Source organism: Callorhinus ursinus, unplaced genomic scaffold (genome assembly GCF_003265705.2).
Source record: "Callorhinus ursinus isolate GAN/ISIS: 27379988/994484 unplaced genomic scaffold, GSC_fseal_2.0 scaffold9, whole genome shotgun sequence".
NCBI lineage: Eukaryota > Metazoa > Chordata > Mammalia > Carnivora > Otariidae > Callorhinus > Callorhinus ursinus.
In genome coordinates, this window is record NW_027397071.1 from 46549880 (window position 1) to 46573983 (window position 24104).

At 40.4% G+C, this 24104-nt stretch overlaps 1 protein-coding gene across 6 annotated transcripts in view; it reads right to left on the reverse strand.

Moving 5' to 3' along the window:
* Nucleotides 1-23717, reverse strand: part of IL12RB2 (interleukin 12 receptor subunit beta 2) — a 76202-nt gene extending 52485 nt beyond the window's left edge. For 2 of the 6 annotated variants that reach the window (XM_025871799.2, XM_025871795.2), the window contains exons 1-6: nt 13812-14014; nt 11833-11944; nt 10021-10308; nt 3312-3426; nt 2200-2384; nt 842-984 (exon numbers count right to left, since the gene is read on the reverse strand). In XM_025871799.2, the coding sequence (XP_025727584.1) occupies nt 842-984; nt 2200-2384; nt 3312-3426; nt 10021-10308; nt 11833-11908 (807 nt within the window). In that variant the 5' untranslated portion in view covers nt 11909-11944; nt 13812-14014. Of the gene's footprint in view, nt 1-841; nt 985-2199; nt 2385-3311; nt 3427-10020; nt 10309-11832; nt 11945-13811; nt 14015-23605 lie in introns of those variants that run through there. The other 4 variants (XM_025871797.2, XM_025871798.2, XM_025871800.2 and 1 more) reach the window with 4 other exon arrangements.
* Nucleotides 23718-24104: the final 387 nt, after the last annotated feature.

Below are 24104 nucleotides of genomic sequence, written 5' to 3' on the forward strand. Positions count from 1 at the left end.
ACCCTGAGATCATGACCTGAGCTGAAGGCAGATGCTTAACGGACTGAACCACCCAGGTTTTAACACAGACATAGAACTGGCTTCAGAAAGAAAACTTTAATTATATTAAAAAATTAATTACTATATTTCTCCTGAGTTTCAGCTATATGTGGAACTTACCTTCTGTTATTTTTATGTCATTATATTTTACAAAAATACCAGGAGGAATTATAATCTTACAATTTAATTGTTAAAAAAATTAATGTCTAATATTAGATCAAAGTATGGGTCTTTATCTTTGGAATATTCAATTCCATATAGGTCTCTATGGACATTTCCTAATATTCCTCTTTCTAATATGTTAAAAAAAATACTAAAAAGTAATACAGAGGGAGTTGTAGCATAACAAGGTGAAGTGAGTCCTTTACGAGAAATAAATCACAGAAAATTAATATTGGTTTACAGAAGCCTGTGGCTAAAAAAATTTCAGAATCAAGGACGCCTGGGTGACTCAGTCCTTTGGGCGTCTGCCTTCGGCTCAGATCATTATCCCAGGGTCCTGGGATGGAGCCCCGCCTCAGGCTCCTTGCTCCGCGGGGAGCCTGCTTCTCCCTCTGCCTCTGCCTCTACCTCCATCCCCCGCACTCCGGCCTGCTTGTTCGCACTCTCTCTTTCTCAGATATAAATAAAATCTTATTTCTTAACAAACAGAGTTGTATATGACTATCTGATCTATCTCAAGTGTGTACTTTAGGGCTAAATATTCTTAAACCCCGTATTTTGCTGGCATGAAAAGACAGAGATCTCTGCAGTGATATTAAGAGCCCCTCCCTGATTTTCCCTTTTACTCTAAAACCATTACCATTTTCCAGGCCCCACTGCTGTTGGGCCGATATCTGAGTCGATTAAGCAGCACCAGTCCCTCATCGTTCCACTGAAGGATACATCTGCTCACAGAAGCGTTTACACATTTGATTCTGACGTCCCATGGAGGAAGAGGCCTCACTGGTAATCAGGACAAACAAAAAAGTGTGATTCAGGCTCTACAATTGGAAATAACCTTTGACATGAGCTAGAAAGAACTGAACAAAACTCATTTCTAAGATACATGACCACCAGAGCTGGTGAAATATACAAGAGAGAAACCCCTGGTTTTTCAGAGAAGAAAAAGTTTGATTCACTACAAAATCATTAAAATAATTTTCCTTAATCTACCCTTATTTTTACCAAATAAACTACCTCCGACATAAGTGACAGTGTCGACTGCATTTAATCCAATGTATCAAGAAAACCAACATGCCAAACCTGAGAGTTCCAACGGCTGAGAAGGCAGAGGTGGCTAGTGGTGATCAGCTCTCAGAAAGGGAAGAAACATTGGTAGGAAAAGGTCATATGGAAGGGACAGAGGAACAGAGAACACAGGAATAGAGTAAGAGGGGAAAGAAGGGGCCTTACAGAGGAAGAGTCAATGGGAAGAAATGAAAGGTAAATGGGGAGAAGGATGACAGGAAAATGTACAGTAAATGCCTACGTCAAGACTCATGGCAGCATGTGTGCGAAGAGGTGCTATGGGAAGAGAGAAGAGACATGCACAGTGGAAGGCCAGAACTCAAGGGAGGCCAGAAGCCCAGTCCTATTTTGGATGGTCAGAACTTGAGGATGCTTGAGAGTGGCCTCTGATTCAACTGGGCTAATTATATTTGCTCAGAAACGTGCTGCGATTGGCTCACTCCAGCTCCTAAGGTGATGAGACGAATGGAAGTAGGTATTCTCAGGGTAAGATGCATTTGTAACTTGATACATTTTATCGATAGTTGGTACCTCTGCTCTGGCCCAGCAGGCCCACAGGTAGCCTATCTCAGAACAATGGAGTAACCATGGGGTAAAAAGACACCTCTGCCAAGAAGTGCCTACTCTGAGCTTCATGAATAACCTTGCAGGACCCTCTCCTCAGTCGAATGGTATCACTGGCAGCTGGTGCCTCCATACTACTGGTCTCTTTTTTCTCCAACACAGAGAATAATGTTGAATATTCCATTTTGTACGACCATCTCTATAAAGTTCTAGGATCATGCACCCTTCTACTTGCATCAAAGTAATATCTATCCTTTGTGATACTGTCCCTTTTGAAACAATCACATATAGGACATTCGAGTGATTTTTAAAATAATGTTCATATACCAATGAATGATACCTACAAAAAGGTGAAATAAAATGTACCTATGTCCAAGAATGTAAACGTGGATGGAAATGAAGAAGCAGTTCCAAGGCTATTGATAGCAGTAACCTTGGCTGTGTAGCTGGATTCAGGCAATTCAGGGGTCAGGTTGACTCCAAGGTCCAAATGGTCACAATAATGACCATTACATTGCTTCTGCCAAGTTAAATTTTTTGGTCCATTTAACCTATAAATAAAAGACAGTCGTGTTTAGCAAGATACTTTATGAGCTACTGGCTCCTTCTAGTACAAAGGAATAGAATATTCAAGTATTTAAAATTCTAGACATTTTGTTAAGGTCAGTCTTATTACTAGGGGATACATTATAGGAATATTTGTATTCTATGGTCCTAAATAGGACCATATTTTTTCCCCTCTCCCCTTTTTTGGTAGGATTGAGACTTTTCGATGTTCATGTAGATAAGTAACCATACCTACACCACCTAAATTCCCAAAACACTGGCTGGCATCCTGGCTCCTCAAGGCAGATATAATTGTTATACAAAGGATCCATGGCCGTGTAGACATTTTCTGCACAGAAGTGCCAGCTTCTGGTACAGACTGGAACCCTGGGCTCCACTTCCTTTCCCCCATTTCCTGCTCACTTAGGCATAGGGCAAACCAGCTGGATCTTTGGATGGGATTATGGGATCAACTCCAGAGAACAGACTCTCCCAGACTCTCCTTTGTGTGGACTTTCAGGTCAGGCAAAGGTGCTTTAAAAAGAAACTCCTCCAAAGCTAATGGAAAGCTACCACAAGGATGAGTCTATTTATATGTTATGACCCCAAGAGTCTGCAACGGCAAAACAGGGAAGGGATATAATGCAGCCAGTTTAATCCTATTAGAGCAGGGAGAAACATCCATAACATGGACCTCGGATGCTCTGAGAACTCCGAGTTAGATCTCAGATTCAAGACCTTAGTTCTCACACTTTAGATGAACCAGTTTTAACTGATGAACCCTAGACATTTTTTTTTTAAGTACCTAATTAGGTTACCTAGAGGTGTCTATTGCTTCTTCTCTCTGGCAAAAATAAAACTATTAGATATTTCTAAATGTAGTCTAAGATAACACCTACAAAACACTTGCAAAAATACAGTCTCTCACTCACTGTAAAGTATATGCAGTATATAGATGGGTGTCACGTCCTCTGTCCCAGGTGCAGGTCACAGTCCCACGTTCTCCCTTCTGTATACAAGATAAGTTTTGAGGCTGTTCTGGAACAACTTTAAAAACAAAGTGCAAAGCCTCATATTGTAAACAGCACATAGTTGATATCTCAATCACATTGTTATTATTTGACAATAAGATAACAATACTTTCCCTATGTCTAGATTCCACCAAATTCAAATTTGCTTCTAGGGCATGAACGTTTTCTAATAATAATAGTGAATACGGATCAAACATTACATGCCAAGTCCTATGCGTTATATGAGGTTTTTCTCAATTAGACATCACAGCAGCTCTATCAAGTATTTATTGTTATCATCCTCAATTTATCAAAGAGGAAACTAAGACTTAGAGGTTAACTATCTTGTCCCAAATTACAAAACTGTGAAGTGGCAGACTAGGAGTAGCAGACTTGAGTCTGAGCTTTTTACCACCACATTCCCCCACTCTCCCCGACAGGTGAACATTCAGTGCTAGGTCTGTACCAAAAAAAAAAAAACCTGCAATTGATGGAATAAATAACTTTTTTTTTTTTTTGTCCTTAGCAAACACCACAGACCTGGGCACAATAATTGCCCCCTGTGTGATAGTGGACAGGTTAACTTGTCAGAAGTTCAGTTTCTTCATCTATAAAATGGGTATATTAATATGTAGCTCATATAGTTTTGTTTAATGGAATAATAAACTTTTTTCCTAAAAGAACAGACTCTTTCATATATATATGAAATATGTATATCTTATATTGAATACATATGAGCTATATATACACATACACACACACACACACATATATATATATATATATATATATACACATGCACATACACACACTCTGCATATACTATATACAGTTCCCTGGGAAAGGGTGCCAGGAAGGAAATATTTTGAGCATGGTTAAATGTATATATACACTGTATATATCTGTATACATAACTACTTATGATCCACTTAGAGACTACTACATTAACTTCTCATTTTCTGTACAACTTTTTGTTTATTCTGGAGCCAGTAAAAAAATTGTCCCGTTCCTCCATTAGTTTTCTTATTCCTAATATAATTCCAAACTCTCAAGCCAATTATCTGAACCACTGTTCAACATATTCAAATGCTGTTTCAATTGCCTGAAGACCTCTTTCTAGGGTCCCTGGGAACTATCCAACAAGACAGGTTTGCCTCTGTGCCTGGTACACAGCTGTTATTCTGATATTGCCAGTCCTTAGTATAATGGAAATTCCTTCATTTTCCAGTGTTTGACCTCTTGTTTCTTAAATCCAATTCCTTCTTCTCCCCTGATTTAATTTTTTGTGATGGTGGGGTACATCCTCCAGTAATTCCTGGGAAAGGGTACAGGGAGGAAATATTTTGAGCACGATTAAAAATGTCTTTACTCTACCCTCACACTCGACTGATACTTTGGCTGAGTATTGAATTCTAAGTTGAAAAGAATTTTCATCCAGGATTTTGGAGGCAATGCTCTGTTGTCTTCTACATTCTAGGGTGCTGTTAAGAAGCCTAAAGCCAGGGATGCCTGGGTGGCTCAGTCGGTTGAGCATCTGCTTTTGGCTCAGGTCATGATCCTGGATCCTGGGATTCAGTCCCACATCGGGAAGGGCTCCTTCCTCAGTGGGGAGCCTGCTTCTCCCTCTGCTCTGTCTGCCGCTCACCCTGCTTGTGCTCTTTCTTTCTGACAAATAAATAAATAAAATCTTAAAAAAAAAAGAAGCCTGAAGCCATTTTGATTCTTGAACCACTGTTTTTAATTTTCAGAAGATTGTAGAATCTTTTCTTTGTCCCCACTTTTCTGAATTTTCACAAAGATATGCTTAAGGAGGGTCTATTCTCTTCTGGTTTCTCAGAGTTCATATATTCTGAGAACTTATATCCTTCAGTTTGGGGAATAGTCTTGAATTATTTCTCCATCGATTCTCCTATTTTTTCCTTTCTAAAAATCCCTAGTTTTTATAGGTTGGATTTTCCTCTAATTTTATACCTTATCTTCTATATTTTTAAGCTCTTGGTCTTTCTGTTCTACTCTCAAGGAAAAACCTCCTCAGTGTATACATCCACCCTCCTATTAAGTTTTTCATTTGTTTATCTTTGGGGGCAATGTTTTCTCTGAGTATTTCCTTTCCACACTGCATCCTATTTTTATTCTATATGCACTAGTTTCTTGTAATTCTCTGAGGATATCAAGGATAGTTTTTGTTTTTTAACATTTCTTCTCCCTGAATACACTCTATTTCTTCCACTTTGCTTATATGCTTTGTTGCATACATTTGTTCTGGTTTCTATCTTTCATAGTAGACATTTTCCCCAGATCGTTATATTTTTACTCATGTATAGGAGTGAGGCACTAAATTACAGATTGGAGCTCTGCATGTGTGTCAGCTGAGGGGTGTTTGCTGACTCTGGGTTTTACTCCAAGGTGATCTGGCGAGGCTTCCTTGGGAACCTATGTTGTAAATAATTTTAGGTATTTCCTCTTGGACTTATCAGATTTCCCAGAAAAGGATATTCTAACTTGAGTGGAGGAGGGTATAGGGCTGAAGGGAGCTGTATGCAAATGTTCCTTTAATCCCCTTTGTTTTCCAGCATGGTACTACCAATCTCAGCTGAACTGGCTGGAGCTAGTTTAGTGACCCTTTAATGCCAAGCCTCCAGTCTTATGCCAGAGTAGCAGAGCTGTGAACGTCTAGCTACATGGAATTGGGAAAGAGATCTGAGAATCTGTTTTTCAAATAGATTTTTCAATCAAACCTCTCATTTTTAGTCCCATTCTTACCCTCACTCCCAGAAGGACATGGTATCACCAATTTCTGAGTCTTTCTGGGGCGGGAGATTCTGCATTCACTCACGTTGCATCAAGATGTTTCTCACTGCTGGCTAAGCCAATTATCACTGATCTACCTGTTTTCCAGCTTCCAAAAGTTTGTTGATATGTCTCCCCTCCTATCCCTTTTGTCCTTTAGGGTTTGTGCCTCTAGAAAATTTTCTTTACTGCATCTTGGCTTAATTTCAGGGGGATCAATGTAAATATATGTGTTCAAACCACCATCATTACCTTAACCCTTCATAGGTAATGATGACCAAATGAGATATAAAGCATGTGGCACCTTTAAGTAATGAAACAATTCTTACTCGTACCTTTACTCCTAAAAGTTTGCAGAGACTCTCATTTTAAAGAGCACAGCTTTTACTGAAAAATCAAGTCAACTTTCCCAACATGAGGTCCCCACACCATGAAATCAAGGTGTCTACTTCAGCCCAGGACTTGGTTTTGGCAGAAACTATCTGTCCCAGGGCAATTCAGATCTCATTCTCTTCAATACAAGTGTACGATAGCTGACACCCCCCCAATAAAGGACAGAAATCAAAGCCTCTGAAAATTAAAATAGCTTGCAATATAATAAGTTTCTATGAGCATTATGGTTGTTACCATTTTTGTTTTTTTTAGGGAGAGATTGCAACAGGGTGAGGGGCAAAGGTGAGGGCAAGAGAGACTCCCAAGGAGGCTCCACATGGAGTCCGACGTGGGGCTCAATCCCACAACCCCGAGATCATGACTCAAGCTGAAATCAAGATTCAGAGCCAACTGACTGAGCCACCCAGGCGTCCCACGGTTGTTAATGTATTTAAAAGCCCTACTTACTATGGGAAATTAAATGTCTTAGAAAAACAGCTTTCAGAAATATCAACAGTCAAGCATATATTGAAAACAACCAAGCAAGGATCCATTGTCTTTCATTTATTACCTTGATTTTCTAAGTAGTTTGTAGATCAACCCTGCAAGGTTAAGCTAGAGCACTGACTGCTTAGCAACCACACAACTTGAACGAATTCTTGGTAGTAGAACCACCCAAACCCAAGGAGAGGCTGGGAAGAAAAGGTTAAATTACCCATTCCCAGTTCTGAAAAACCAGCCAACTTTATGACCACATTCTCAGGATATACAATGACACTACAAAAAAGGATATCACTTACCACAAAAAAGAAAAGACGCTGTTTACTCCCTCACTAGATAAGGTTAAGCTTACCATACTAGGTGAAACCAAAATTCTTTTCTTGGAATGATTAGCCATACTCAGAAAAAGCTGTTGCTTCCAGTCAGTCCTTCACCTCAAAGGTGCTAAACTTACTCAAAGAGCAGCCACTGATGGTGTGGTTACCACTTGAGCACACTGGACAAGCAACATTCCAGCAGTACCACCTAACTAAGCTGCACTATGACAGATCCTCTTAACCATCTCTCTAGGTCTTCTGAGGCTGTAAACTGTCACAAATGCATCTGTATAGTCTGGATGAAAAAAAAATTACGTAGACTCCATGCCCAGTGCAGAGCCCAATGCGGGGCTTAAACTCACGACCCTGAGTTCAAGACCTGAGCCGATATCAAGAGTCAATGCTTAACCGAGTGAGCCACCCAGGCACACCACTGGATGGAAAACTTCAAAAATGGAAAGGGGTTGCAGCACTCTAACACATCTGAGCAAAGTGGGAAATGGACTGGATGGCTAAGGACGTGTGCAAGAATACTGACCTCCAAGGCTACTGTTAGCCTAATAAATATGAAGAAAAACATCAGCAGCAACTGACATCATAGGCCTGGGAACATCTAATATAAATACGTAATATTGGTCTACTAAGACAGCGAGTTACCTGGGTGAAACATTCAGGTGTTCTGAGGACGAAAGAGGTGAGGACCAATGGTGTTTTTTTAGAGAAATTTTCATTTGTCTATCACTTTCTTGTACTTTCTTTTAAGGGAAATGGACTCGTATCTACCATGCTGCACACAGGAAGAAGAGTCAAGCCAGCTGAAACCTCCACCCTAGAGCTTATCACCTCAGTGCCTTCTCTGTGCCTGGTACTAGATTAAACACTTTGCATACCAGGTATCATCTAATCACTACAACCATCTCATGAAGTAGGTGTTAATATCTTGATAACACAGACAAAGAAACTGGAGCTCAGAGAATTGAAACTGCCTATCAGTATACTGTTAGTGACAGGGCTGGGCTTCAAAGCCCATGCTCCTTTTAGGACACCACAGGCAGTCGGAGCTGAGAGTACATGACCGGTAAGTGGTGTGAATAGGAGGCCACAAATGGGAAGAAGAGGCCTGGACCTGGTTTATGTCTCCTTAGCCTCCAATGATTCATTTGGCTGTGTGCTTGGTGTTCTGCTTGGTGCTTCTGGTGGCTCTCCAGGAAGATTGCTTGGCCCCAACCATATCCTTAGAGGTTACAGAAAAGTGGTTTCCATTTTTCCTGAAAAGAGTTTCATTGAGCTCTGTTTCACTGTCTTCATGTCAGGGGCTCTGTCCTTGCATCTTAGTCAGCCAGCCTGCAATCCTCCTACTCTCCCCATCCCTCTTAGTGTCCACTCCAGACTTCTCTGGAACCATGGAGGCACAGTTTCCTGGGATGACTCAGAGCCCATGCATACTCACTGGCTTGCCTGGCTGGGCCTTCAAGGCTAAGGCTGCAGGTTGCAGTCTACAAACTTTAGGCAGGTATACTCCTGGCTCACCTGGGGCACTGTGGCTCATGCTATAGATGCCAACTCTGATGTCTTAGTTCTTACTCCCAGCAGCTTCCTGGAGGGACCAGCAGTGTAAGCCAGCATGTAAGGGAGTTGATACCCTATGGGTAAATTTTCACCAATGACAGTTAAGTTCTTCTCTTTCCCTGTCATTGTATTCCCATATGTTTTTTCTGGGAATGTCCCTAGTGGCCAAGCAACCAGCTGTATTTTCTGTTGGTGCTGTGGCCAGCTCAGTAATTTGACCTCCTTGTGTTTGCTTTGGTCCTTTCCTGGCTCATTCCCTCACTCTTGCTTCCTTGAGACTATATATGTCAACTCTCCTGACAAAGCATGAGCCTATCAGTTCCGGCTCATGGAGATTTCTAGAAAACCCAGAAAAGAGTGTGACAACAGTTCTCCTTTAACCTCCGCTAAGTATGATAACCAGTGGTCAGGAATGAATGTGGATATAAGGACTATTAAGTTAGGGAAAGGAGAATTGCTCAGCCTTGGGTAGTCAACCTGGGCTTCCTAAGTCAAAAACAGTATCTCTTCTTTTTAGGAGGTTGTAACTTTGAACAAATTCTCATAAATCAAGAAGGCATGAAGATTCAGCTACAGAGATTCTCTTTCCTGCCACTGGAGTCCAAGGACAACAGGTCCTTAGTCTTTTTTTTTTTTTTTAAGATTTTATTTATTTATTTGAGAGAGAGAGAATGAGAGATAGAGAGCACAAGAGGGAAGAGGGTCAGAGGGAGAAGCCGACTCCCTGCTGAGCAGGGAGCCCGATGTGGGACTCAATCCTGGGACTCCAGGATCATGACCTGAGCTGAAGGCAGTCGCTTAACCAATTGAGCCACCCAGGCACCCAACAGGTCCTTAGTCTTAATGGGCAAAATAACTGGTGGGGAGGGAGGGTTGGGAGAGAGAGAGAGAACACTACTACATGAGATCCAAATTCTATTGCTTTCTGGATTTCTAATATTGAGGTACTCATATTGCTATCAAGATAAAATAGATCCATGTGGCAGGAAAAGATGGAACACTGCCCTATATTCGGATTTCTGTCTAACACATGACAAACCAAAAGATGACTAGTTTTTAAGAATTCAGAATGGAATGCTCACCACCAACTGAGATCTCTGCCCCACATATTCGTAATTCCTTGTTTTTGCTACAGGCCAGTTTGCAGAGAAACACTGTTGTACCCAGAGGAAGACCTGTGACTTGAGAACTGAGGAAGTGACCATGCAGAAAATTGATTCTTCTGTTAAACTTGTAAAGGATTAACATGTTAAAACCGGGATATTGTGAGCAGCCTTGTTCGGGCTTCAAAGAGCATGAAATATTGACAGCTGATCCAAGTGAAATTACATGGGAAGGCTCCACAGTCACATCTCCTCTCCTGCATGCATCTGCAATAAGACACAAGTCAGCACATAAGAAACCCATTTCAAAATGGTGGGTTTGTGTGATTCTCAAGAGCAGGGTAAAATTAATCCCATCAAATCATGGAAATAGAAATACCCCACATTGCTCTGGCTGTATTGGTGATGCACAATGAGAACAGAAGGCAACCACATTAAAGTCTAACTTTATTTTAATTAAAAGATGCATTGTTCTCAAAACAGTAAGACTAAAAGTGCTGAGAAAATAGGGTTGGAACAGAGGACCAGGAAAAACCAATCTCTCTTATATGCAAATTATTCACCAGATTACTGGAAAATACTTCCCACAGTAGATTACATTTGCTTCCATCCTCATTTCTGATTTATAAGGCTTGCTTACTTCAATACTCAGAGCAAAAAGCTAAACAAACAAACAAACCAAAAAAATGACCGTTTAAAAGGCTATTACAAACTCTAAGGGGTAGATTCAGGAATAATACTTTCTCTTGCTATAGTGGTATAAAGTATGTATAACCTATAACATTATTTTATAACAAAAGAAAATATTCAGTGGCTCTGGTATGTTTGTGGTTGGCATCAAGGATGAAAACTAGGTCCTCCATGCCACACTTTGGTATTCCTTCAAGATGCAAGACACTGGGCTAGATAAACCATAACCCAGTACAGCTAATATGACATTACATGAATGTATTCTTATTTTAAAAGAGTGTGTTTACTTATTTATTTATTTATTGCCAGATCCCATATTGAACTCATTAAAAGAGAGGTCATTCTTACTTTCTAGAAGTTTTTGTGTAAATAAGTATGACAACTATTCAGAAATGAACAGTTTTTGGTGGTCCTGCCAATGAAAGAATCTCAGAATTATAGATTTGCCCTGAATTTTCAGATGTGATGGAAAGCCTCCACTGAAAGTCTTTTTTTTTTTGTAATTGTAAGATTGCTTTAACTACCCTAAACATGAATTTATAAAAAAGTTATTTAAATCAAATAAAGGAAATACTAAAAATTCATTTTAAATAAAATATTCTTTTTTTATTTTCAGAACTAAAACTAAGTCTCTCTCTCTTTTTCTCCCCTCCCATCCTACTTATATGTCTGTTCTCTGCTTCTTTGGTTTTCATTGGTTGTAATGAGCTAGAAAGTAAAAAAGTAAGCTCCCAATAAAGAAAAGGCAAGGAAAATGTCAGCCACTATTTTTTTTTTAGCATAGTTGAATTCACCCATGCATACCCTCTGTTAAAATGCACTATCATATCTCATTTTAGTAAAATTCACAATGCCAGCTTTGTGGTTACCGAGCCACTTTTTAAAGAGAAATTATATGATTGGACTCATATATTAATCAGCATAAATTAAATAAAATGCATATTAGCTATAGATATGGAACCAGACTTACCCATTTAAAATGAGAGAAGATAGACTACAAAAGACCAACTACCAGAACAATTCTCACAAATACATATTTCATCTGTAACTGAGAGTTTAAACCACAAATCCTTCTAAGATTCAATTATAGAAATATCTTACCTATGTTTGCTTTAACCAACAACAACACAATGATAAAAATAAGTGCCAATGAGCACCCTCCAACTGTATGTGCCATGAACAGTCAACTCTGGAATACACCTCTGTAATTTTCCTTGCAAAAGAAGACAAATTCATTCATGTTAAATACATTCAGAAGATACCAGAACCAACATCATTCTCAGAAGGACTTAAAATGCTCCTTTAACTTCTCTATATTGTTAAGATTTTTTTAAGCAGTATACTTTTAAAACTAGTAAATTAAAAATCTTAGCCACCTCTAACCCCCATTCACTTAAGCTCGTTGGCATTGGCAAAGGGTGGGAGAAGAGACATTGGAGTCCTTTAGAACTGGGCTTAAGAACTTTGAGACTGTGGGGCACCTGGGTGGCTCAGTCGGTTACAGTTAAGCATCTGACTCTAGATTTTGGCTCAGGTCATGGTCTTAGGGTTGTGAGACTGAGCCCCACACTGGGCTCCGTGCTGGGTGTGAAGCATACTTAAGATTCTCTCTCTTCCTCTCTCTCTGCCCCCCCCCACCAAATGATAATAAAATAAAAATAATAAAAAAAAAACTTTGAGGCTGTGGGCAAGTTACTTAACCTTCTGAGCTTCAGTAGCACACAAAAATCTTTTTCTTCCAAACAGGGCTGCATTATCATAGTCAAACATAGTGGTGTTAAATCCCAAGACAGATGAGAATTTCTGAACTATTCATGTGCTTTTAGAAGTAATGGGAAATTAAAAAGTGGCTTATACCCCTCTCCTGGAACTTAGTAAAAGACTGATCTCTTTGGTCATAAGAAAGGGAGTTGTTGGAGTCTTCTACAGAAGTTCAATTTTACTTGTTTGTTTGCTTGTTTATTCATTACTTGTTTATTTTACTACATATTTCTATCTTGAATGTTTCAGAAAATGCAAACTGGTGATTTCTGATTGTTTCCCAATTTAAATCTAAGAAATGGTTCTACGAGTCATTAGGAAATTCTATTAAAGGTGGGCCCAAAATCCATAAAGTAGCTGGAAAGTTCTGTGATGTTAGGCCACTGGGAACCAGAAAATGCAAATGTTCACCTCTTACTCCCATACCTAGAGATATGCCAGAACATATTGGCCATTTTCAAAAAAACTCACTTATTCATTCAATAGTCCACCTTTCATGTGCCAAGCACATTGTTAAGTGCTAGCGATACAACAGTACTGCTCTAATGGGTATATAGAAATGTGCCCACTTGCTCCTTTGACTTTTCTACCTCTAGCCTAGCCATCAATCAGGAAAGCTCCAAAAAATTTAGCACCTTTTCAATAGTCTTTGCTGGTTGCTCTTTCTTCTCCTGAATTTCAACTGTGGGAGGACCTCTGCTCACTCAAGACATTTTTTTCTCTATTTCTACTCCCTTCCCCGGGGATCTCATCTGGTCACCTGGCTCTAGAAATTATTTGTATGCGAATGACTCTCAGGTGCATATCTTCAACTCAGACATCTCTCAGTGCTCCAATCTGTCTCCTTGCATCACCTCTTGGACCTCTAATAAAATGCTCAATATTAACATGATCAGTTGGAATCCTTGGTCTCCTTTCCTCAAATTGGTTCTTTCCCTAGCCTTTTTGATTTCAGCAAATAACTGAAGTTTCTCAAAAACCTAGAAGCCATCCTTGATTTCACCCTCTTTCTCATCCCCTACAACCAAACCATCACTAAGTCCTGTCAATTTTACCTCCAAAATATATCACAGATCAGTCTGCTTCTCTCCATTCCTACTGTCCTCACTCTAGTCCAAAAGACTGTCATCTCTCCCCGAGGTGACTTCAGTAGGCCCTCAGTGTGTCTCTCCAATCCATCCTTACCCCTTTCTAAGTCATTTTCACATAGGGACTACCTTTTAGAAGTATAAATAAGATTACATTACCTGTTTCATACCACCACTACTTAAAACCCTCAATACGTCCATTGCTGTTAGAATAAAATCAGAAGTCCTTACCGCACATGATCTTTCAGGCACCGCATGGCCTCACTTCTCCTGTCTTGCCACCATCATTTGCTCAAATTTTTCTAGCCTTGCTCACTCCTCTCCATTTGCACTGGCTTTCAGATTATTCCATGAATAAGACATGTCTTTTGCTGCCCAGAGACTCTGCATTTTCCATTTCCTCTGCTAGAATCCTCTTCCTCTGTTTCTTTGCAGCTGGCTGACTTACACTGTTCAGATCTCAGATCATGTGTCACTTCCTCAGAGAGCTCCTCCCTGACCACCTAGCCAAAGTGGTCTTGCCCAGCTACTTTCTACTCATCACCTTATTTATTGTCTTCATGGTACAGTCTGTAACTACTCTGTTTATTTACTTGACTACTTGTCTATCTATCTTTGTGCTAGAATAAGCCACCATGAGAGCAGGAACACTGGCTGTCTTGCTCACTGCTGTATGTCAGCACTAGGAAAGAGTACTTAATAAATGTTTATTAAAAGAAAGAAAAAAGGGAGGAAGGGGGAAGGAAGATGAGCTATAAAAAACTCCCTATAAACATCCCTGTGGTAGGCAGAATAATGGCCCACCAAAGATGTCCATGCCCTAAGTACCTGTGAATATATTACATTACGTGACAAAGGGACTTTGGAGATGCCATTATAGCGAAGGATCTGAAATGGGGAGGTTATTCTATATTATCCAAATGGGCCCAATCTAATCAAGTGAGTCCTTAAAAGTGAGTGAGGGAGAAAAAAGGTCTGTCAGAGAGCTGTGATATGAGAAGGCCTGGATCTTCCACTGTTAGCTTTGAAGATGGAGGAAAGGGGCCATGAGCTAAGGAATGTGGTGGCCTCTAAAATCTGAGGGTGGCTCTCAGTTTACAGAAAATATAAAATGTATTTTTTTTTTTAGATTTTATTTATTTATTTGACAGAGAGAACACAAGCAGGGAGAGAGGGCAGGCAGAGGGAGAAGCAGGCTTCCTGCTGAGCAGAGAGCCCGACATGGGCCTCGATCCTAGGACCCTGAGATCATCACCTAAGCCAAAGGCAGACACTTAACGGACTGAGCCACCCAGGCGCCCCTAAAATGTACTTCTTATGGGTCTTGGTTAAAAATGTTTGAGAAACACTGATCTAAATTGAAATCTGAGTTTCCCTTCGTCTAAACCACACAGTCCAAGGTCATGGCATACAATGGCCTCCGTCGGCTAATTCCTGCCTTTATTACCAAGCACATCTACCTCTACTCTCTGCTGGCATTCTACTGTCTACTAACACTGAGCTGCATTGTTTCCCTGCACATCTCATGCCAATGCATGCTTCTGTATCTTTGCCAATTCTATTCTCTTACTTTTCCACTGTTCTTAGAATGGCTATATTCATCCATCCCAACCCAGTTCAGAAACCTTTTATTCAGCCATTCATTCAACAAATATGTACTAAGCAGTTGCTATGTGTCAGGGGCTAGGGATAGAGTAGACAGGATTTCAGCACTCATGGAACCAACATTCTAGAGTAGGGAGACAAAAAACAAAGAAATAAATAACAAATAAATTCAGACAATGATAAAAGAAAAACATAAGAGGAGCTAAGGGGAGAGAAGCCTAGGGAGGAGAGAAGTTGGTCAATGAAGGCATTTCTAGGAAGTGAAGCTTGAGCTGAGATTGGCAGGCGACAAATGAAGACTCAGGATAAAGCCTAGAGGCAGAGGAATAAGTTAGCTATTAGTGAAGCACAGAAAAAGGTCAGGGTGGCAGGGAAAGTGACTGTGATCAGAGAATGGTAGGACATGAAATGGAGAAGAATCCAGGAGCCAGATCTACCATGGACTTGTTTGCCATGGAAAGAAGCCTGGATTTTACTCTCAAATCTATAGGAAATCACTGATGTTTAATTAAAGGTTTTATTTATTAATTTAACTGAGTTTTAATTGAGGGTGTTACAAGATATGAATTATATTAAATATACACAGGCAAAGGCAAAAAACAAAAAAGTTAGTCTTGGCTTCATGTACGGGGACAGAGTGGAAGCAAGCAGACCAGTTAGGAAGCAATCGCAGGTACCCAGTAAGAAATGATGATGTGGACCACACTTACAGTAGTAGAGAAGGAAAGAAGTCGTTAAATCTTAGGAAGCCTTACCTATGTCTTTAGGTCAGACTGAAGCCTCCTATATAGCATCCTGGCCTCCTCATATCTTAGCACCTGCCATATTAAGTAGAACTACTTTATTAGTTATCTGTCTGTCTCTTTCATTTGCTTACAAACTCCTCATGAGCAGAGGCCACAATATATGGCACATAGTGGGCATGTGCTGAACTGAACAAAACTTAAATGGATTTTTTGTGTTCATCTATTAATGTAATAACATTACAATTACATTAAATCCGATTCTGCCACATTGTGGTTGACATCATTAATAATAAGTTTTTCTTTATTACCACTACCTTAGTTGCTTCATTAAAATTTGTAATAGTCTAGCATAAAGGAAATTATGAATTGAACTAGAAGATAACTGAATCATGAAGGAACAGTTACATAGGGACTAATAAGTTTCTGCTTCCTGACTACAAGGGGTATCTACAGGGTATCTTTCAATATGCACTGCAATTTATGGAGCTATGATAGTCTCCAAATAAGTAAAATATTTAATATCAAAATATTTGATTAGTTAAGAATTTTTAAATGTATAAATATGAAATATGTAAATACAAAATACATATGAAATATGTATATAAGAAATATATATGAAATATGCATATATATGAAACACACCCCTATATACCTATATATGAAATAAGCAAAATAGAGGCTAAAGTTCAGTTTATACAGTACATTTATCCAAATATGAGCTTGCTCATTCTCTTTGAATACCCAGTAAAATACTTTCTCCTTTTATAAGAAACTCAGAACCTCAAAGACCTTCAAGTAAATGAGATCTCTTCCAATAAAATGAAACCTCCTATCAACTGTAAACATCTTTCAGACAGCCTGCCTAGAGGGTTGATATTAAAACTACAACTCTATCTTGAATCAGAAAATCAAAGAGTATGCTATGTCACTGACTCATCATTCAAATTGTGACAGTTTCCAGATAGTGAAAACAATGTCTCAGTGAGGAGGACAAGGACCAGCCAGAAATATAGCGACTGGCAGGAAGGCAGGGCCATCTATTACCACCTCAGTGAGTCTCTTTCCCCACTGCTCCAGGAAGAAGCACAAAAATATGCACTACCTCAAAATCATATTTTACTAGGCTAGGTAAAACCCTTACCACAGGTGATAATTTCATGTAGGCAGGAGCATGTTCTACTTCCACATTACTTTTCTTTTGTAGCACCATGTTAAGTTCAAGGGACAGCATGGTATTATGGAAAAGAAAAAGGCTAGTGAATCTCAGTCCCACTGTGTGGTATTAACAGTAAAAGTGCCATTTCTTACAGTGGGTACAGTAATATGGATCTAGACAGAGTTATTGGGAAGATTAATCTGATAGTGTCATGGACCCATGAGAATACCTAGAATGAAGTAGGCACTCCATTGAGGCTAGCTCCCATTTTCTTTTCTGGGTCCTGCTTTTGCATTTCTTTTTTAAATCACTTATGACTTTCACCGTACTGGAATTATATGTTTTGTTAAACTACGTAAAAAAAATTCGTATGTTAGTCTATCTTTATTCTTAACCCTACCTATCAAATACTTTAATAAGTCAGAGGAGGAAGGAACCTCAAAGGTTAGCTATTAATTGCCATGGTCCTGCTGCTTTCTTCCCCTCCCAACAGCTGACTTTTGAGTCCGAGCCACTGTAGAACAACCAAGTGATTGTTCTAGATGTGCATCGAGGCTGGCTGTCTTACAAATGAATGCCCTTGGGGCGCCTGGGTGGCTCAGTCGTTAAGTGTCTCCCTTTGGCTCAGGTCATGATCCCAGGGTCCTGGGATCGAGCCCCCCATCGGGCTCCCTGCTCAGCGGGAAGCCTGCTTCTCCCTCTCCCACTCCCCCTGCTTATGTTCCTGTTCTTGCTATCTCTCTCTCTGTCAAATAAATAAATAAAATCTTTTTTAAAAAAACAAATGAATGCCCTTAATAACCCAGTTCACTCAGTGAGGCAGAGTACAAAATCCTTCCCTTCTGCTGGCATCGCTAGTTACAGACATGTCTTACTGGTGGCAGCTCAGTATGAAGACAACACTTTGGAGGCCATCTCTTCTACCTTCCCCATTTTACAGATAGATAAACCGAGGCTTAGAGAAAAGAGGGGACTTGCCAAAGGTCATTAATAGCAGAATCCAGATCAGAACATAGGTTTCCTGATTTCTAACCCAACATTACCTCTAGCATGTGAGACTGCTCCTGATCAGTAGCAACAATAGCAGCATAACATTAAAAACAGTGCTAATGCTAACTCTACCATTAATACTAACGCTATAGTTTGTTGATCTCTTATGATATTCCAGGCACAATGCAGTTTACATACAATCTTTATGTTACCCACTAGTAAAGCAATTATGATGCCTGATACTTTAATCTTCAGAAGCTTGAATCATTATTTCTTTTCTTTTCTTTTTGCTGAGATTATATGATTTATTATAGAGCACAGAACCACCTTCAAATAAGAGGTAAGAGACTTAGAAAATATCATACTGGAGTCAAAGAAAGACTGTATTCTTACTGAATATACAGTAGCTTCGCATCATGGATATATAACAGAATATGGTTATGGAAAGGAACAGTTCTACCAAAAAGTGGCATTTTGATGATTAAGGGCAACCTGGTAAATTGTTCAAAACCTATTCTGCCAAAAAATTCTAATGTTAAAACTTGTGGCTCCTTATAAATTTACCCTGAAATGAAGCCATTAGTCAACAAATACCACTCATAATCAGTTTAACTACTCATTTTTTTAAATTTAAATTCAATTAATTAACATATAGTGTATTATTAGTTTCAGAGGTAGAGTTCAGTGTGAATCATTATTTCTGATACCCTCCTCCCTCTCTGAAAAGAGGATGAAACAAACACAAAAACTGTATATACGAAATATGTAACCACCTCTAATGATCTATTCCACTATGAGGATGGAAAAGGATAATCCTATCCACCAAGTAGGTAACTTGCAACTTAGCCATTGGAGCCAACCTTCTTCTCCATGACTTTTCATGAGCTAAGTCATGAAAAAGAACAGTCTCCTGACTGAAGCATTATTTCCTTTTTTCTTCTGAGTCTACCATTTGGTGAAAAATCTCACAAGCCATAACATGGACAAATGCTGGCCTGTCAGGCCCTGATCATCAAATCAGCCTCTTCATGATGTCATGTTAGGTGGTATGACAGGCAAGGAAAGTAACATCACCTCAACCCTTTCTGCTTTTTCTTCTTTCTCCACAATAATCCCAATACCTTTTACATGAGTGAAGCTGGACAGGACAGACACCTGTTTTTCTTTCATACACACCTGCTGAGGCTCTCTTGAATTTTCTTTCATCTCACTGGTAAGCATTTGTAGCCCTAAATTTACCTATACATAGGAACATTCTTTTCTTGCGTGAAATCATGAGACTTCTGAAATTTTGGTCCTTTTTTTAAAAATTTTTGTTGGAGGGTTTTCTCCTTTCCCTCTTAATAACCTCTTCATTATTTTTCTTTTTCTTAAAGATTTTATTTATTTATTTATTTGACAGAGAGAGATAGCGAGAGCAGGAACACAAGCAGAGGGAGTGGGAGAGGGAGAAGCAGGCTTCCCGCAGAGCAGGGAGCCCAGTGCGGGGCTCGATCCCAGGACCCTGGGATCATGACCTGAGCCAAAGGCAGATGCTTAATGACTGAGCCACCCAGGTGCCCTATTTTTCTTTTTCTTTCTTTCTTTTTTTAAAGTAGGCTCCATGCCCAGTGCAGAGCCCAATTTGGGGCTTGAACTCTTGACCCTGAGATCAAGACCTGGAACCAAGATCAAAAGTCAGACATTCGACCAACTGAGCCATCCAGGTGCCCTACTTTATCATTTTTCATTAGAAAAGTTCCCTTACACTTTTACCCCTTCTTTTATATTTTTCTGAAATGTTCTGTCAGTTCTAGTTGCCTTTATTTCCATTTCAGATATATCACACTGAACATAACAGACAGGCTCTTGAAATGTTGTATGTAAACAAATTACATTTAAAATGTATGAGGGAATCATATCCCATCCCAACCCTCAAATCATTTGTAGTGTGAACTGTCTTGTAAACTGAACAACATTCCCACAAGACAACTACAAAAAAAGAAATAAAGAAAGGAGAAACAAGACATGGATGGAGTTTTGAAGAAACTAGTTACTTTCAAATCAACTGGTGTTGTTTTGTTTCCTTTTTTCTTTCTTGAATTAGCTCCAAAAGCCAACAATTTTCGTAGCACTTGTTCAATTAAGTTCTAACAATCCAACCTTCTTTATTTTCACTCTCTGCATTCTTCTAGAGCTATAAATAAAACAAGCCATTTACTTTTGGGAAGGATGATGTACTGGAAAGAGCACAGTGTCTGGGGCCTGAGGAACTGGGTGCCATCCTGGTTCCTCCACTTGTATCTGTGTCACCATCACAAGTAACTTCACACTTCAAAGCCTCTTTTCCTTGTTTGAAAAATGGCCATTTACCTTTATTGAGAAAATTAAATCTCTTTCACTTAAATTTTCTTCCTTGGTTTACTGGAAGAGTCTCCCTCCATCTTGAAGTCTCAATTTGAGGACAGTGGCATGAGGTGGGAGGTTTATCTTTGGATCTTGCATATTATGAAATCCTGGCAAGTTTTGCTTCACCTTGTAGCATCAATCACCTGGTGGTTTCATAAAGTGCTACGAGGCATCAAAAATATTTTTTTAAATATTTTATTTATTTATTTATTTATTTATTTATTTAAGAGAGACAATGAGATAGAGAGAGTACATGAGAGGTGGGAGGTTCAGAGGGAGAAGCAGACTCCCTGCTCAGCAGGGAGCCCGATGCGGGACTCAATCCCCGGACTCCAGGATCATGACCTGAGCTGAAGGCAGTCACTTAACCAACTGAGCCACCCAGGCACCCAGGCATCAAAAATATTAAAGCACACTACAATTACTTTGTTTTTGGGAATTTTCTACGAATTTCACAACTGAAGATAATTGGAGGCATACTGACAGGGCGTGGTGTGAGCTAAGACTATTGATCAAGACTATTGATCATCATCCCACAATTTTCCTCAAGCTTTCTTATATAAATGAAGAATTCAGCTGAAGTCTCTATACAAACAACCCCATGTCTCAACATCTCTGCCTGATGTTGTACTCAATGTTTACCTCTTCCTCTGCATACCACTGTAAAGAGATGTAAATTAAGATTCTAATCTTAATGATCTTTTATAGGCATTTACTTAGCAATTTATCACAATCCAGAGCATATAATTGAGTTGTTAATATTTGGTCATCTGCTACACAAAGTACCTACTGGTATCTCAATTCTCTAAGTGGGGAAATCTGCACGTTGACCAAGATAATACAGAAAAACCAGAAGCAAATTCAGAATTAGATAAATTAGAACCACCTTCCATACTTGAGTTTCCTGTCATGGAAAATGAGAATAAAAATAGCACCTCCCTCACAGGATTATTGTGAAGGTTAAATAAGAAGCTCTTATTACAGTGCCTGGTACATAGCAAGAGCTCAATAAATATTATTATCTGCTATTATTATTATAAGAAAATGGATAATATCATTTACTTTTCAAGGACAGCCTTGCTTTTTGACCTCTCTCTTTGCCTATTTTTCTGGTTCATCACTGAAGATTAATTTGATTAAAACTAGATCCCATACCTCCTTTATAATAGGTGAATTTATGCCACCTATCATCCTTGACATAGTGTTCTCATAATTATTGTCTTCCCAAATAGTTTTAACATCTTGAGGACAGGAACTGCATCTTACATTTCTTTATATTCACTACAGTGACCAGTACAATGTCTTGAACATAATAGCTATTCAATACATATTTGTATTAAAAAAAAATCATTGTTACCATTAGCAAAGAGCACCATGATTCCAAGAGCAAAGGGCACCAGACAAGCCTTCTTTGGGATTTGGCTTGCTTTTTTATGTTGGTCTGCACAAATTTACATGTAGAAGTTGAGAGCAGTGCTGAGTGTTATTACAAAGATGACAGATAACCAGAAAACAAAGCATTACTATACCATAGTAATACAAAAATAAGTCCATGCTTGAGAAATGATGTGCAGCCATCTACTGAGAGGATTCTTCTCCCATAAAAATCTTACATATGCTTTAGAATTTTTTCGCCCTAGAACTCATTCTAACACAGGATTCAGAGCTTGCCAAAATTTGGGAATTGACCATCCCATGTAATCATCATGACATTCAAGAAACAAGACACATCAAAAAGGAATGTTGCAGACTCTTACAGAGCCTTTCATGCCTAACAAAGTGCTGGTAGGGCGCCTGGGTGGCTCAATTGGTTAAGCGACTGCCTTCGGCTCAGGTCATGATCCTGGAGTCCCGGAATCAAGTCCTGCACAGGGCTCCCTGCTCAGCGGGGAGTCTGCTTCTTTCTCTGACCCTCCCCCCTCTCATGCTCTCTATCTCATTCTCTCTCTCAAATAAATAAATAAAATCTTTAAAAAAAAAAAGTGCTGGTAATGATTGAGGATTTTGCATTACTGGGGGGAAGAGAGTGTCAGCTCTTAGCCACTAAAGTCCCTTCATTGAACAGAGAAATAGTACCATTTCTAGTTAATGGGAAATGAGAATATAATGTTTGTTTGTCCAAGTGGAAGTGGATATAATGTTATGAGCCAGAGGTGCAAAGGCAAGAAGCACAGAGTTTGGAGCCAGAAACCTGTAACTTACTATCTCTGTGAAAGCTAGAAAGTTTCCATATCTGTAAAATGAGAATACTAATAACAACTTCACCGGCTTTTTAAAGAATTATATAGGATGAACAATATATATCCAAAGCCTGGGTACATAGTAGGGGTTCAACAAAGACTTTTATTCACACAGGATATACATGTAAGGGATTATAACAATTATCCAGAGTTAAGGGATAAAGACTAATTTTGTCCTGTTCTCTAGACATACCTGGGAAAAGTCTTTTTGTAGGCTTCTGGGTTACTAAAATGCTTAAGATGTCCATCTAATCTAATGCAGATACTAATCTCTTAGAATGCTTGTATTTAGTGCCCCTTAACCAAGCGAGAAGGACCTTCCGAAAGACATTTCACAGATGAGAAAATTGAGTCTGGCCAGTGGCTAGCCAGTTGGCTTGCCCCAGAACATTCCTATAGTAACTAACTGGCCAGGTAGGGACTCTGGGTCTGTCTACAGAGGCCACAGGAAAGTGCTGCCTATAATGGGACAGTACACTCCCCCTATGAGACTAAGACTCCTCAATAACCTAGTCAGAGAAGGCCTATTTTCTAGCCCAAGTCACGCCTGAGGGCCTGGACCAAGACTGGACCCTGACTAGAGCCCTCAGCCCATTCCCAGACGCCAGCCCTCCCTGCGCCACGCAGCCACCATTCTGCGTCCTGCCCCAGGGAGCACCTGGGAGGCTCAGTATGAGCGCCCTCTCCCCTCCAATCGGCCGAACGCCAACCTGTGCACGTGAAGGTGCACATCAGCACCCAGAGAGTGAGCACCTCGATGAGGAGTGCCCCCCGCCGCCCTCCGGGCCAAGCCTCCCGGGAAAAGCGAGGCACAGAAGCTCCAGGCATTTAGACACCCCGCTAGGTCCGTGTCCCGAAGTCCCCGATGCCCCCACCCCACTCGAGCCACTGGTCACTCACCGCGCGTCGCGGGTCTGCAAGGGGCGGCTCAGGCCGGCGCCAACGCGGCGCTCCCGGCGCACGTGTCGCGCTAGTCCCCGGCGCTGCAAGCTTCCCGCCGCCAGCGCGCGCCCTCCGGCCGCCGTGTCCGCGGCGCGCGGCTGGTAGCCCCAGAGGCTGGGCGCGGCGGCGGCAGGGCTCGCGGATGTGGTGGCGCGCAGGGAACGCGGCCGCAAGCTTCAGCTGCCGGACGCCCGGCCCCGCCCGCGCCTGCGGTTTCCACGCCGCGTTCCCAGCCGGCCGGGGCCGGGTCCTGCCACTGGTGGGCTCCCAGTGTCGCCTTGAGCAAGGTAATTATCGCTCCGCACCTTCCTTCCCCCTACACAAAATGCGGACAGTAAAGCGTTCGCATACGATTGAGCGAGGACTGACTGAATTGGTACGGTGAATTATGTGCATGGTATGACAAGCACGACAAAACCATGTCCTCGACTTGCACAGCCACAGAGGAGTCACTTTG